Source organism: Lytechinus pictus, chromosome 9 (genome assembly GCF_037042905.1).
Source record: "Lytechinus pictus isolate F3 Inbred chromosome 9, Lp3.0, whole genome shotgun sequence".
In the NCBI taxonomy this organism is placed as follows: Eukaryota; Metazoa; Echinodermata; class Echinoidea; order Temnopleuroida; family Toxopneustidae; genus Lytechinus; species Lytechinus pictus.
In genome coordinates, this window is record NC_087253.1 from 12727994 (window position 1) to 12745059 (window position 17066).

A 17066-nucleotide genomic window follows, 5' to 3' on the forward strand; every position below is an offset into this window, starting at 1 on the left:
CCATAAGAAGTGCAATCGTTGGAGTAGATATTTTTTAAGGTATTGATGATGGCTGTTTTATTGCCAGAGAAATGAACATAAAACGTCAAAAGTGTCAACTCTAACCAGAGTGCTATAAAAGCCAACTGTCACTATTATCATCATTAAGTTCATCATCATCATCCTCCTCCTCATCACTATCATCATCGTCATCATCATCATTAATGTCAACATCACAATCATCAATATCATCACCATAATCACCATCACCACCACCACCATTATGTTCATGTTCATCACCATCATCATCATCATCGTCATCATCATCATCATTAAAATCATCATCATCATCATCGCATCATCATCATCATCATCCTCATCATTAAAAGCACATACCGTGATAAACATTTTTGTCTTTGCCCAGGTATCTGTCGTCTAGAAGCGAGATACAGAGGGCCATCGTTAGAAGATTAAAGAAGTTATAATTTCCTGTGAGGATGATTAGCTCTTGTAGCAGCATCTAGATAGAAAAGGGAGTACAAAGAAAATACTATCATTGTCTTTAATAGTACACAAATAATATCACTCAGAGTCAACATTAACTAGAATGTCCAAAGGTCTACAATATATTTCTATTCTCTGAATTCAATTAAATTCATTTTTATTTTCAAATAATACAGATATCAATGAAAATACCAAAATATAATAAATATCATTGAATCATTCTTTTGATTGCAATTTATGATTTCTGAATAGTGCAAGATAACATATTTACATGTACCCATTCAAGGTACATTTGGACTCGTTCTTAAAATGCCATAGGCATGGGTATTTTGACATCAAAGGTACAAAAAGCATCAAGAACGCTTCATGAAAAAGCTTGTCTGATTACTATTAACCAACAGTTAGCATAAAAATGTCAGATACATATGCCTCTCACCCAATTGAAATCAAGGAAAGCCGATATGACAACCTGTTTACTGTACATATGAAACGCTATCAAGTTCAAGGAAAATATCTCATTGCTAGTATAATGCTGGGAGTGAATTACAGAGAAAATTCACATTCCTTACCTGTCCATAAAAGGCAAATAATTTGAGTCTCCTGAAGGGCGCGAAGAATAGGAACGGGAGAGCTATCTCAATGAAGTATGTCGCTACAACGCTTAGCTTCTGGAGCCATTCCGGGAGCTGATGGGCATACCAAGCCAAAGGGGTAGCAATACACTATTGAAGACAAGAAAATCTCAAATTACTTTGATCCTAAAAATGGGCCCGATTTTTTAACATATAAATTAGCATTAATTCATACAAAATAAAATGTGTAGATTCAGTATTAAGCTATACAACACCCATTGATTGGGTTGCACATACAGAATTTAGCATAATTAATTCATACAAAATAAAATATGCAGATTTAGTGAAATTTAGCAGTACAACCCCATAGATTATGTACCTTTCTACCATTATGCACATTTTTTTTTAGGTCTGAATCGAACCACCCCCCCCCCCTCCCCACCCCCAACTGATGAGACTTGAAAGACCTCAGGACTATTACAGTTCAGTCAGAAAAATTAGGATTTTAGCTCAGAATTTTGCTTAACTAAATAAAAATTAATTTTCAATCAATGAATTTGGCAAAGTATATTACCTTATTTTCATATAATTTTTCAGACCTACATTTAAACCGAATAAATCTCAAAGGCAGGTAAAGGATATGTACAGTCATCCTAAGCTGTGCAAAATTATACAATAGAAATAGGAGTGGGCTATAAATGGGTGATTTTTGGTTTTACTGTGGGAACAGTTTTTTTGTGTTCCTTTTACCTTATCTCAACATGAAATGACAATATTTTTTGTCTCGGGTCCGAGAAAAAAGTGTGCCGGGCCAAAATCCAAAATGGCCGCCAAAACCCTCCAAAATCACAGTTTTGGCCACAACTTTTTTATTTGGTGGTCAATTTCTCTGGTTTTGGTGTCTATGCATATGTTTTGGGGGGCAGGCAATTTGTTTTTCCTATAATTAGTACTTTTAAACCATTATTTGTAGAGTTAAAGGTAAATATACCTAAATTTTCCCATTTTTGTAGCCTTTTTTCAGCCAAAAAGTAGGTTTTATCATCCTGGGGTTCTGGGATATTAGATGGTACGAGGTCAACAATAGCAAGCAGCTTCATATAGCTATATTGCTTTTATTCCTCCACTTTGGGTGTTACGGATATTTGTGAAATATATCTTATCAAATAAAAGAAAATGTTATTCATCCATAGGGGCTATAGGGTCATGACGGTGTACAATGCACTGTACATACTACACTGCATATATTCATGCATTGACCACCATGGCATATGACAAGGCCTGTATATAAACTATAGTGTCATAGAAATGAGCTTCAAGGGTTTAGAATTAGATTGTGAATTTGATTCCTTTTCAGCTGATGTACATGATGAAACCAGCAACGTTAATTGCACTTAAATATCACATACATGTATATATCATATACATACGTCACATTTTTAGCCATATCTTCTTCATTTGGAGGCTTTTTTACCTGGTTCTGGTGTCTAACTGGCCTATGTTTATGTGGTCAGGTAACTACTAGTATCATGGTAATGCTGATCAACAGCCAATCAGAATCAAGGATTGCATGCAAGTTACCATTAAGTTAAGTTAACATAATGGTAAATTTTTATGCAACGGGGCCCAGAATAGCTACAGTGTAAATTACCTCTCTCCGCCCCCTGAATTAGCATATTTGACAAAACATGTCCTCAATTTCTGAGACAAAACATATCTTCAATTTCTGAGGCATCTAATTCTAAACCTGAGAGCTCATTTCTATGACACTATAGTTTACACAAGCCTTGTTATCTGTCATAGTGGCCAATGCATTTATGCAGTGCAGTATGTATATACAGTACATTGTATACTGTATAGCCCCAATGGATAATTGACATTTTTTTATTTAATAAGATATATTTCACAAATATCCGTAACACCCAAAGTGGAGGAATAAAAGCAATATAGCTATATGAAGCTGCTTGCTATTGTTGACCTCGTACCATCTAATATCCCAGAACCCCAGAATGATAAAACCTACTCTTTGGCTGAAAAAAGGCTACAAAAATGGGAAAATTTAGGTATAATTACCTTTTAACTCTACAAATAATGGTTTGAAAGTACTAATTATAGGAAAAACAAATTGCCTGCCCCCTAAACATATGAATAGACACCAAAACCAGAGAAATTGACCACCAAATAAAAAAGTTGTGGCCAAAACTGTGATTTTAGGGGGTTTTGGCGGCCATTTTGGATTTTGGCCCGGCACACTTTTTTCTCGGACCCGAGACAAAAAATATTGTCATTTCATGTTGAGATACATTACAAGGAATAAAAAAAAACTGTTGTCATATTGAAATTACAAAAAAAGTATTTTTGACCCATGTATAGCCCACTCCTAATAGAAACCATGGTGTATTGTTCTTGTTACGCTTTACTTGGCAACAATGTAATGTGACAATCCTCCCCAGTAGGTATTTTGGCTTACTTTTTAATTTTTAAATCTTATCCGTATAAAATGCTTAAAGTGATAATTTCACTTTGTTCTGATTTTAAAAATTCTCATTTTGGCTCTTGAAAAAGGGTAAACATTAGGCTTTTAGTGTAAAAATACCATCCCAAAAGTTTCAAAGTAGCATATCTACAGGAACAATTTTAAAACCTTGGAGATATAAACCAAGGTTTGAAAATAATTGGAGGTTGGTTTCAATGACTATGTGTATACAGCGAATCTGTGCACCACAACACATAAACTCTAGATGAACACAGCATGACCTACATACAGTGTGTACAAGGTATACAGTGAATGAACAGTGCAGCTAAAAATAGAGTGCGTATAGGAGACACACACAGCAGAAGGCAGTCAACATAGCCAACAGACTTTTTGAATTGGAGAAAACTTGTCATAAGCTGAACGCGTCTACTAGACGGTTCTCAAAATCAGGCTAATAAATTGCTAGTTGTACCTAACTTAGAGTTTTTCATCCTATATTTTGGACAGTTTGAGGGTTTTTTAGGACAAATATGGGCACTCACACACATGTTTCATCTCAATTTGAGAATTTTTTTAAATCAGCTGCTCACAAAGTAAAACGATCCCTTTAATCCAAGTTTTGAATGGAATACTAGCTCACGAAATAAAGGGCCTACCTGAGATTCATAGTGGTAGTTCAGGGCCGTCAGTCCCCACCAGGTCGGGCAGCGGCTGGTTAGCTTAACCACGCCAGAGGCGAACATGAGGCGGAAGAGAAGCCAGCGGACCAACCAGAGGGTGATGGCATCGTGGTGGTGGGGGGTAGGGTCTCGCCCCTTGTAGAGGTGGAGGGGGGCGACTAGGATGGTGAGGATCCCGGTCTCAAGGAGAAGAATGTCCCACTGGAACCAGAGGAATGTTTGACCAACCTAAGAAAAGAGAAGAGCAAAGCTGAAATGATCTGGTGGTACAAAGTGTTGAGTACAGGTGAGTCTTTTGGGACCTCAGCAATCTGTGATCGATCATACCGAAATGAGAGACAAGTCGCAAATCAAAATTCCTTGGAATTCGACACACAAATAAAAAAGTCAAAATTGTGAAGATTTTTTTTTTTTCATTTTCTGATTCTTCCATGTTTCATAATTACTCTGTGAAAAAGATGAGTGAAATTGATGACGGGAATATGATAAAAAAGCAGTTTTTCTGCGAGTGTTTTTTTCGGTCAATTCGAAAATTTCTGATACTTGGCACGTTCGACTTGATCGAATTTCGCTTCATACTAAGCTCCGCCCCTAGCAACGTATGCCATTGTTGATTGGCTATTCATTTAAACTCGTGTACAGCTGGCGGCGGCCGCTCGCTCGATCGATCGATCGGTTCAGTGATTCAGCTTCAAAAGAAAGATCAAAAGCATCGATTTCAATACGTATTCTGAAATTCAAAAGGGAGGCTTCTTGACAATAGTTAACAAACGGGATACAACTTCTAAAGGGTTATTTTTTGGTGATAATAGTACCAGGCGGGGGTATTAGCGATAGATTTTGATACCGGATTTAGAGTATTAGCCTGGCTATAATCGCGAAATAAAAGTCATGCAGAGATGCAAAGTATTCAGAACACGGTTTGTTTGCGAGGATTAATTTCATTTAACATAACATGGACATGTTGAAGATTCTCTCCATCATTTGCAAGTGATCGGGATGTTTTCAAGAGAGAACATTTTCAAAAGAAAGGGTTTACAATCCTTAAAAGTATTGTTTGTTCGTGAATGTGAGTTAATTGATCTGCAGTATCTTTAACAAAAGAAACCAAATTTATGTAGAAAGCTTGGTGGGCTTCATTATTTCCAATTATTTATAATCAAGACATTGTTGCCCTCAATTTTTATCATGTTTGAATGAACGATAGAGAAAGCGAAAGAAATAACTGTACAAACAGAAAGTCTGAGACAGCTAACGTCGACCAATGAAAAATGGCCGAAACGACCATGCAGAAGGTTTAGTGCATTTTTTTTTTTTTTTTTTTTCTTTCAATCTTTATTGATCAAAAAATAAATCACAGTACAAATCAAACAAATCAACAAGCTATTTACATGATTAAACAGAGCAGCACTTACGTACATGTAGGTATATACTTGTCAAGACAGATTCATAAAACAAATTAGATATCAAATCTCCACTTTTTAAAATGTACAGGTAATTTACCATTTTTCTTCGCCAAAACATATTCAATATCCTTAATACCTTTGATACGAGCTTTGAATTCCACAATATTGGGGTTTTTGTTATTAAATTTACAAAAGTGAACATAGTATTTGAAAGCAAGGAAAATGAATGTTAGAAAATTATCACCTTGAATACCAAAAACCTTTACAAAGGGGGAAAGGATAATATTCGAATGTTGTTTTTGGTTTATTATAGATAAAAGATCATCCCATACAATGTTAACCACCGGACAATCACAAAATATATGTACAATTGTTTCAGGGTCTCTTTTACAGAATGAACAGTTTGGGGAATCTTTTCTCTTGATTTTAAATAAAAATGCATTAAGGGCAATTGTCTTATGAAACACCTTGAAATAAAATGATCTGAGGCGGCTATCAATAGTACTCTTAAAATTCAGCATATGTATTTTCTCCCAGTCTACTTTGTCGTTAGAAGGGCACGACTCTTCCCAAAAGGAAATACAATTATCTGGGAGACATTGATCGATAAATATCGAGTATGCATAACTGCTAACTTTCCTTTTCTCTAATAATTTATCTACAACTTCGGAATGGATATCTAAATCTGGATTATTATGCCAATCTAACCATGGACCAGGAATATTTTGTAATAGAAAATTATATTTTCTTCTATCTTTTGCTGAAATTTCAAAGTCGAGAACTAACTCTTCAAATAACTTGTAACCTGGATGGGGTGGATTAAAGAGATCACTTATAAAAACTATGCCCTTATTAAACCAATTTTCATAAAAGAAAAATTGTTTAGATTTGGATCTGACATTTCTATTAAACCAAATACAATGTGAATAACCCAAATACAAATAATGATAACCAAACTCTTTTCTGGAAGCTTTATCTCTAAACAAGTACCAGGTCCGGATTGAGTCTGCAAGTAGGGAACAATTTAAATTATTCAAAATTTGTTCAGGTGCATGGGCCTTCCACAAAATGTCCCTCATTGCATTAAATTTGTCTAAAAAGGAAACTTCAATTAATTTCCATCCACTATTGTAGTTATCATTTAACAAAAATTTTACCCAAATCATTTTCTGAGCCAATGAAAATGTATAGGGATCAACCATCTTGAGCCCACAGGCAGAAAAGTCATTACAAAAATATTTCCTCTTTACTCTGTCCCTGCCTCCATTCCAAATAAATCTGTAAAATAAAGTATTTAGATCTTTAAAAAATTTGCTTGGAATTTTAATACACAAAACAGATAGTAAATACAGCAACTGAGGCATTAATAAAGTTTTAATAACACAGATTTTTCCAACAAAAGACAAATTTCTTCAGCGCCAACAATTCAATATATTCTCTATCTGCCTCAGTTTAGGAACATAGTTAAGACTATACAGTGAATTAAAATTCAACGAGAATTGAATACCCAATGTTTTGAAAGAATTATCTCTCCATGTTAGACCTCTTTCAGCAAATGGGAAATCTTGACAACCTTTTTTCCTTCCTATCCAGATAGCTTCTGACTTAGATAAGTTAAGCCTACACCCTGAACTACTAGCAAATTTATCAAGCACTTGAAATGTTATATTAAAAGATTCCAAGGAACCATCCAAAAAACAAGTTGAATCATCCGCCATCAATGAAATTTTCACTTCTTCATTTTGGATTGGAATACCTTTGATAATGTCATTTTGTCTCACAGCTAAAGCCATTGTTTCAATTACAAGTAAAAAAAGATAGGGGGAAATTGGGCACCCTTGGAATATGCCTCTTTCCATATTAATTACCTTAGTTAAAAATCCATTATTCATAACATAACTTTTCCTCTCGCAATAAATGGTTTTTACCCACTTAATAAATTTTGTTCCTATATTAAAGCGATTCAAAACTTCTATTAAAAAGTCGTGGTTTACACTGTCAAATGCTTTCTGTATATCAAGGAGTAAAATAGCTCCAGGGATATTATTTGCCTCAGTATATTCAATCAAATCTAAAATCAACCTAATATTAAAACCAATATTTCTTCCTTTTAGAAAACCAGACTGATCTTGGTGAATTAAGGGGTTTAAACATTTTTTCAAGCGGTTTGCAAGAGTCTTGGTAAAAATTTTGTAGTCAACAGTTAAAAGCGAAATTGGTCTATAGTTTTTCAAATAATTAACATCTTTATCCTTCTTTGGAATCAACGTTATTATACCATTTCTTTGAGAATTCGACATTATGCCACTCTCCATTGAATAATTAAATGAATTTAAAAGTAAGTCACAAATATCAGGCCAAAATGTCATATAAAATTCTATTGGCAATCCATCAAAACCAGGAGATTTGTTACGTTTCATTGACTTTATGGTTTCATAAACTTCCCCATTAGAAATTGGTTGTTCTAAAAAAGTTTTGTCATTCTCAGCTAATTTGGGGATTTCAATTGTATCTAAAAAATCAATAATATCAGTTTGTTGGGTATTTTGTTTTTTGTACAAGTTTTTATAAAATGTATGAATTTCATCCAAAACACCATCCTGATTAGAAATTGTTTGATCTTGGTCATTTTTAATTCGATATATTGATTTCTTTTCTGCAGATCTCTTCTCTAGGTTGCAAAAATACTTGCTACTTTTTTCGCCTTCTTCTATCCAACGAGATCGCAAACGAATAATCAAACCTTTTGTTTCATTGTCAAGTATCCTATTGAGCTTATTATTAAGCTGACTCAGTTTTTCAATGAGATCATTATTCAGAGGGTGTTGGTTTAATTGCATTTGAGTTGAATCAATCTCTTTCAATAAATCAATTTTCTCCCTTTTCCTTTCTTTCTTCTTTCTTGCACCATATTCCATACATATCCCAGTTATTTTGCATTTTAAGGCATCCCAAATTATATTTGGATTGCACTCTGACTCTTGATGATCGAGTTTAAAGTCACTTATACCTTGTTTCACTACCTGAATAAAATCTGGATCACTAGACAAAAAGCTACAATTGAGTTTCCAAAAACCAGGACCTTTAGGGGGTTGGGCATCTTTAAATTTCAACAGTACTGGTGAATGATCTGATTGTATACCTGGATATATTTTAGAAGAAGTACAGTTGTTAACCAAGGTATTAGAAACAAGTATAAAATCTAATCTGGACAGCACTTTCGGGTTATCTTGATGTCTCGTATATTGACGTAAATTTGGATGGAAATATCTCCAAATATCAATTAAATCATATTCGTCCATCAAGAAATTAACAGTTTCATTTGCTTTAACATTGGAATGTTTCTGTTTTTTGCCTTGATAATCTAATGGACCTAATACTGCATTAAAGTCTCCTGCAACCATAAGAGGGGCATGGGGATATTGGTTAATTCTACTAGAACATCAAAAAAGAAATCTGGATCATCTTCATTAGGAGCATATATATTACAAAGAATCAGAGACATATCATGTATGGTAATAGACATAATCAAATAACGCCCATTAGGGTCACTATATATGTTATGTATTGTGGGAGCAAGATGTTTGCGAATCAAAATTGCAACCCCCCTACTATTAGAAGAAAAACTAGAAAACCAAGAATGTTCTCCCCATTGCTGTGACCAAAACTTTTCATCATTAGGTGATGAATGTGTTTCTTGGAGAAATATTATATCACTTTCGATAGAGCGTAAATAATGAAATATTTTTCTCCTTTTAATGAGGTCCTGAATTCCACGACAATTGAAAGTAGATAAGGTTACATACATGGTTCAAAAGGAAAAATATCACTTTGGTAAGCCTTATCAATAAATACGTACATTAGACGAAAATGGAAGTATAATCGTTCAAGACACCTCATCATACATGTATCTGCCCAAGACGAAACATAGGATTGAATATACACATTTACATGTACTGCTCTGTTACAAAATACCATCAGGATAACATTAAAAACAAATCGAAAATACAAAAGAAAAAACATCAAATAAACAAACAATTGGAAGTAAAGTAGTGATGGGAAACCAAGGCACCAGGAACAACCAAAGGCTTCAAATCACACACAGCCCTGGTCTTAGGTGCTAGCAGTATAAAAAACAACAACAAATTTGAGCAACTTTGAGCAAAACTCACCATGTGATTACAACTACGGTATCTAAAACTGCCTCATAGACAAATTGTGGCACTTTTATAACAAAGAAAAAAGAATGACTGCAATTTCTTGCAAAACATAAATCAACTTGTTAAACCAACAAAAAACCTTGTTGTATCTCAAAGATGCTGTTTAAAAATGGACAAATTCTCATCTCAAAAGTTTCAAAACAGATAAGACTTCAATTTTAAAGACACATTACAGCCTTGTTCAGCTATTTTTGTCATGATCATGTAAACCATAATTGCTGCCTCTGATCTGTTGAAAATATATCCAAAAGCTGAATGTGTTGAATTAAAAACTTGGCTCAGGGATATCAATAATACTGCGTACTTTACGAATAGCTCACTAAGTAATTTTTTTGTTTAACTCTTGATCAAAAGTTCAGCACTCTCTCTCTCTCAGGCTCAATTGGGAAGACACAGTAGAGATGCAACGAAAGTTATTTAATACATGTGGAAGAGAACGAAGTTACGTTGTAATCAATTTCCCATTAGGAGACTTGTAGCATAACTTGTCAGGAAAGACAAAAAAAGGGCTCTTGCCCTCTTCCTTCAGACGTTTGAATGCTCCAGCTTTGGCTTTCCTCAGTTGTAGAACATGCTGTGAAAGGTCTTCAGCTACAAAGGCTTTCTGATCTTGGTAGAGCGATTTTGATGCCTTCAGCATCTTGATGCAGCATTTGCGAGCTCTTTCCTTTGCAGTAAACGAGCCAAAGCCAATGTGGATCCTCCTGGGACGCTGCACATTTTCTGACTGGGAACGAAATGATGGAGTACGGTGGCATCGCTGGATATTTTTGATGTCCTCCTCTGGCACCTCTGCAAACTGTAGGAAATCATGGATCACCTTCTTACAATCCTCATTGTTGGACTCTTTCAATCCGAAGACTACTAAATTGTTTCTCCTTGAACGATTTTCAAGGTCATCCAATTTTCTCTCCAGCTTTCCATTTTGAACCTCCAAGGACTTAACAGCATCATTAAGAACAGTCAACTCAAAAGTCAAGGATTTGATTTTCTCATCCTGTTCAGACAGCTTCGAAGTAAGTTGATGCAGTTTCTTATCGAGAATTGACTCAATGCGGGCATCTTGTCTCTTCTCAAAATTCTCAAAAAACTGGATGAACCATAGAGGGGGCTTGTCAATGGCAGCCGTTATATTGGCTTCCGCAGCAGTGCTGGAAGATGGAGCGAGAATATCCCGCTTCGCTAGGGGTTCACGCCCATGGCCGGCGCCTGCAGTATCGGGGGATCCTTGGAGAGGAACCGCTAGGTCTGCGTGTGCAGTGTTCAGCTTGATTTTCTTGTGAAGGGGCGAGTTATTATCCATGATAACGTCTTTGATAGAGTATGAATAGTAACAATAAAAACACGACGTAACAAGAAAAGACGAAATAAATCAACTTTACCGTCTACTTATCACTTATATTCGTCACCGGTGGTACAGGTCTGCTAAAAACTGCTATCGACGCAAATCACATCACTTGCGACAAGCGGCCATTTTCCCCATCCTTTAGTGCATTTTTTTGGATAAAGACATTGATTGAAAATATCAGTCATTTAAAATACACATATTGAAATAAACATTTCATAAAAGTCATTGTCATGTTGTTCCATTCCACTGTGTCCATATCTATTCTCTCTTTCCCTCTCTCTTATTCTCTTACCTACTTCTTTTGTCTTTCTTGTGTTTTATTTCTTCCTTTCTTCCTCTCTCCCCCTTTTCGTTTGCTCTTCTTATTTAGGTCATTCGGTCTCCTCTCTCTAACCCCCTCCCCTATTCTATCTCATCCCCTTTCTCTTCTTTAATTCTTTCGTCCCTCTTAATCTGTTTTTCTTTCTTCCCTTTCAATCTTTTTTTTTCTCTGCTGATTTTTCCCCCTCCTTTCCTTCTTCTCTCTTGCCTTTTTTTCACCCTCCACTTTGTTTTTCAATTTTTCCCCTTTTCTTCTTGTTTTCGTTTCTATTTACATAATTCTGTTTTTCGTTCTTCTCACCCTTCGATCTTCTCTCTTTTTGCCGGTTTTCTTTCTTTTTTCCTTATTTGTTTTCTCCCTCCCTCACCCACCGCCTTATTCCTCTTTTTTTTATTTCGTTCCTCTTTATATAATTATGTTTTCCTTCTTCCTCTCCCCTGCCCATTCCCACCATCTTATTCCTCTCCCCCCTCCATTTCTTTTTTTTCTCCCCCGTCGATCTGCTCTCAATATTTTTTAACCTCATTTTTTCCCCCTTTTTTCCTTCATATTCCTCTCTCTTGCTCACCCCACCGTCTTATTCCTCATCCTTTTTCCTCTTATTTCTTTTGTTGTTCTGTATTATTCGTTCTTCTCCCCATTCGATCTTCAATTTTTTTTTTCACAGCCGTTCTTTCTTCTTCCTCTTTCCTGCCCACGCCCATGCACCGTATTTTTCCTCCATTCTTCGTCTTATTTTTTTAAATCCTCTTTATATGTTTGAGAGTGAACACATGCGAAAAAATATCGAACAGCTTTTATTGTTCTTTCTTTAATCATTCAATCTTACAAAGACATCATTGTTGCACAAGGCATTTGCAACAATCTTCTGATTCTTTATCTGTATTACTGCGTTAGAATATATATATTTTTTTTAAACAAGTGCACACCAAGCTACCAATAATGCCTATAGAATTTCCATTTATTTGAAAGCAGGATAAAATAGCATTGCACATTAAATGCCTTGCTCACAGGCATAGGTGCCGCGGCCGGGGATCGAACCCCGGACTTTTTAATGTATAGCCAGGCGCCTTAGACCACTCGGCCACGGCACAACCAAAATATTGTTTGTGCTTGATATCGATCCGAAAATCAGCATTCGTGGAGGTGTCGTGGCCGAGTGGTCCAAGGTGCCTGACTATACATAGGAAGCCTGGGGTTTATCCTGCATTCAAATAAGTGGAATGTTGTATGCATTATTGGTAACTAGGTGTGCACTTGTTAGTTTACAAAAAATATTAACTCCCCTAATCTATCCTTTGTTGGAAATAATTGTGGCGGGATTTTACTCAGGGTACCTCCTCGCTCTTTTTGTTGTAGAGTTAAGACGTTTATGCCAGGTTTTTTTTTCCGGAATCAGTTTTAGAATCACTATAACTTTTTTTCATTAATATATCTTGGGTTTTTTTTCATACTAATTTTGAATCATTCCAATGCTGTAAATAATTATACCAAAAAAAAAAAGATCGATAATAGACGATATTGAGCAAATTATTCACGTTTTTTGTTCTCACTGCCTCAATCTAACATAAGCATTCATAAAACATGATCACACAAGCCTTTCATATAAAGATAAGGTTCAAATTGAAATATTTTGAAGGCTTATCTTACCATTTTACAACGGATAGTTCTTTTTATTAGAACATGCGGTTAAAGTTTAGGTCATAATGACTCGCTTGATAGATTACATGTGAGAGTAAACGCGATCGACATTCAAACAACCGCATAGAGGCAATTTGCGGTATATGAAATTGTTATTATTATTTAATAAACAAGACGATGATACAATGAAAATCATTGGTATACTCCCTCCTCACTGGTTTTAGGTCCGACCTTTTCTCCCTGCCTTTTATTTCATTAAAAAGGGAGATCATGACAATTGTTTCTTTCACGAATATAATTATAAAACCCCAGTATAACTATGGAGCTATTACACTGATCTGTATAGAAGATCAGTGGATTGACATATCGAACCAGAACATTAACTTTGTTTCGTCTTGCAGTCGCGCGTGACCTGCAAGTTCACTATTGTTCCAAATGCAGCCTCCTCATTGGTCAATCGTTCGCCTTCTTTGGCAAGCGGTTGCTAGGACATTTATGTTAGCTCGGCGGTGGCAAAATAGATTTTTTCATGGAGCGGATTCAAAACGGAAGTCAAACTTCGAAGGCATTTTTCTCTTGATTTTTATTTTCAAAAGCCCAATTCATCTTGCATTCTAAGGCTAATATCTCCACTATTATTTACTCTTAAGGGTCGAGTGATATATCAAATTAAAGGTAAAGAAACGGAGAACAATAATCACTACAAAACTTGGATTTGAAAAATTCCGAGTTGTCTCTCAATTTCGGTATGACGAGTCACATCTGTCTGACATAGACAAAATTGAAGAAGAAAAAATACATCAACTAGAGCAATTATTTGACTTGTGCAAGGCTCAATTTATAAGGAGAATCTACTGAGGTAAATGTGACATACATGTACTGTACATGTATCATTTAAAAACTTAAAACAAGATAACAATAAAATAATTATAATAGTTAGTTTTTATATACTAGTAGCGCATAATATGCAATAAATATGTCTCTATGCAAAAAGGAAAGAAAAGGATGTTTTGGCGACTTTACATTGAGTTGAGGAACAATATGAATAAGTAGCTTTAAAGGGCCATTGTGAATTTATGAATCTATTATTAAAAATATTTAAAAGATTAAAGAAAAGAAAATCTCTCCCCCACACAAAAAACCTTCAAAACTCATTCATTCGTATCACAAAGTGTGCATAAAATGTACCTGATACACAGAGAGATAGAGGAACCAGAGGCACCCGTAAGAGATGCTGTCCCGCATCCTCCTCGAGACGAGGCAAACGACCGAGAGGAGACATCCTAGGACGCAGAAGAGTTCCATTGCATGTTCCGTGGAGAGACCAAGATCAGGAGCAAACCAAAGAAGGGTAGGCTTCTCCTGGAAGCAGGCCACAGGGTGTCGGCCATTCCTTTTAAGTTGGGATTCGGCAGGTAGGATGCCGTTGGCGCCATAGAGACCTAGAATCGATGACCAAAAAAAAGAGTAGGATTGAGGAAAAGGTAGCTTTCATTCTTTTTTTTAAACTTCTGGAAGCAAGTAATTAGGGTGTCAGGAATTTTACGGAGTTGGGTTTCAGCCCAGAATCGGTTACAAAAAAAAGAGACGGATTAGGAAAAGGTAGCCTTCATTCTTTTGAAAACTTCTGGAAGCAAGTACTTATAGGGCGTCAGAAATTTTTATGGAGTTGGGTTTCAGCCCAGAATCGGTTACAAAAAAAGAGAAGGATTAGGAAAAGGTAGCCTTTATTCTTTTGAAAACTTCTCCTGGAAACAAGAAATGGGGTGCTGGCCAGTTGGCTTTCAATGGGCAGGATACCTTTGCTTTGCCGACATATAGACCAGTCCTAGAAATTGGTGACTAGAATTTAGGGTGTCTGGAGAAAAAATTATTTTTCTTATTTCAAGAAAATATCACATGTTCTTTGTGAATTTGAAGAGAAATGACCGTCAGACTGACAGAAATGTAAAAAAATCAAATTATTGGCTGCAAAAAAGAAGAATGAAGTTAGGTCAATTTTCAGCATTTCTCTGCCATAGGCTGTGTAGTTAAGAAATGGACACACACAATTCCAAATTTTTAGCTTCCGAGAGCTGTTATGAATTATTATTAATGCCAAAAACTTGTCCATAAAGAGCCCTATAGGATTTTTTATGCTCTTTCTGATGGTATGATTTTTATAAAGATTTGGAAACCAGATCACAATGAAAAATTGCGACAAAGTGAAAAAAATTGTGCAAAACAGACATTTCATTTTCCCATAGAAAACGCATGGGGAAATGGCAATCTCAACACACACACAAATAAGGGTTTGCAATTTATCTATAAATCCTTATTTAAAATGATCATATAAACTTGTCCTTACTGTCAAAAGAAGCCCCTGAATTTTATCTTTCCATACATGCCAAACACAAGTTAATAATCAATTCAGATCACATTTTTCTAGCAGCCTGAACTTCCCGAAAAAATGTGCCATATTTTCCCCTAAATCAGCCTGTTTTATGCTGACACTTTTCAGTGTGGCTTCAGACACCCTACTACTAGACTACGGTAGATATCTACAAAATAGATGGATTAGGCAAAACAAAATTGTTTGGTTATGCCACACTGTACTATGTCAATGAATGCAATATTTCCCAGTTTAATTTGTTTTATTCTTGTCTAGTATGACTGCAAAATATTAAATCGTTAGCTGGCTCGCAAAATTCAATCATAACATTAACATAACCTTGTTCATAGAATGAGTGATAGCAGCCCTGGCATGGAGCGGTAATTGAGGGTCAAGTCGCCCGGGCCTAGCCGACCAGCTATTTTGTCAAACGCCTACTAATAACAGCAGAGGTCGCGGTATTTAATTCCATGATAAAAATCAGCTAATAATGGCTAAAATCTTACCTGGAATTTGAATGTAAAGAGAAGCAAATGCAAATAGATATATTGCAGACATGCTCCACAAGAAAAAGTCCTTCGTAGCAACGATTTTGGCCATGACTAGACGCGTTTTCCGGACAACTACTCTCGGCTTGATCCCTTGTCTTCTTCGTCTTCGAGAACGTACACGTGTACGTGCATGCACTGCGGTCGCGCCGGTCGGCCGGTCTTCCACCCAGTTCTCGGCCTCGGTCAAAGGGGAATCCCGTAGAAGTCAGCAGGGGAATTCCCCAGACGGGAAGAGAAAGGGAGGCATATGGCCCTGGGAAGCGGGGTGCATGCTATTTGCCTATTACCATAGGCAGCACCTTTGGGCAGCACCCCAGGTATTCTGGAGGGTGCGTACAAATTGAAAAATGTAACCAAAACGACCTTCATTTTTTAGTGAACCCCTTTTTTTTTTTTGCTTTTCAAATTTCTGGGGACCAAAGTTATCTCCATTTAGTAGTGGAACCTTTTTTTTTTCAAATTTCTGGGGGCCAATTTTATCTCCATTTGGTAGTGAAACCCTTTTTTTCTTCTTTTCAAATTTACATCAGCACCCCAGTATATATATTCCTATTCAACGGTCCTAAATTCTGGAACTCCCTATAATGTTAAAGACAGTGTCTCTTTAAATTCATTCAAACGTAAACTCAAACTTATCCTGCTTCATTCCTATAATTCTTCGCAACGGAATTAAGACTTCATTATCCTGAATATCAGCCTTACATTTTTCATTTTTATTGTTTTATTTTTGTCATCTTATATTGTCCAGTTATATCATCTTTTGTTACTTCACCAGATCAAGCTGGTTTGTGGTCAGCCCTTCCCCATTCTGACTTTTCCTCCTTTTAATTTTTTTTGTACTTATTATGTTATCTTGTTTTGTACTGTCCTGTCTCTCGGTTTTGTCTTTTCTTCTATGTCTTTTCATTCCCTCTCTCTTTCTGTTTTTTCTTTTGTCTATTGCGCAACATATCCTTCACAGCGAAGACCTCTTTGTATGAATAGCTTTGCACTTGT

At 35.9% G+C, this 17066-nt stretch overlaps 1 protein-coding gene across 1 annotated transcript in view; it reads right to left on the reverse strand.

Moving 5' to 3' along the window:
* LOC129268265 (lipase maturation factor 2-like) overlaps positions 1-16192 on the reverse strand; it is a 28033-nt gene extending 11841 nt beyond the window's left edge. The window contains exons 1-5 of the mRNA XM_064104718.1: positions 16026-16192; positions 14337-14590; positions 4188-4439; positions 1053-1205; positions 376-499 (exon numbers count right to left, since the gene is read on the reverse strand). Coding sequence (XP_063960788.1) covers positions 376-499; positions 1053-1205; positions 4188-4439; positions 14337-14590; positions 16026-16119 — 877 coding nt within the window. The 5' untranslated portion in view covers positions 16120-16192. The remainder of the gene's footprint in view (positions 1-375; positions 500-1052; positions 1206-4187; positions 4440-14336; positions 14591-16025) is intronic.
* Between the last annotated feature and the right edge of the window lie 874 nt (positions 16193-17066).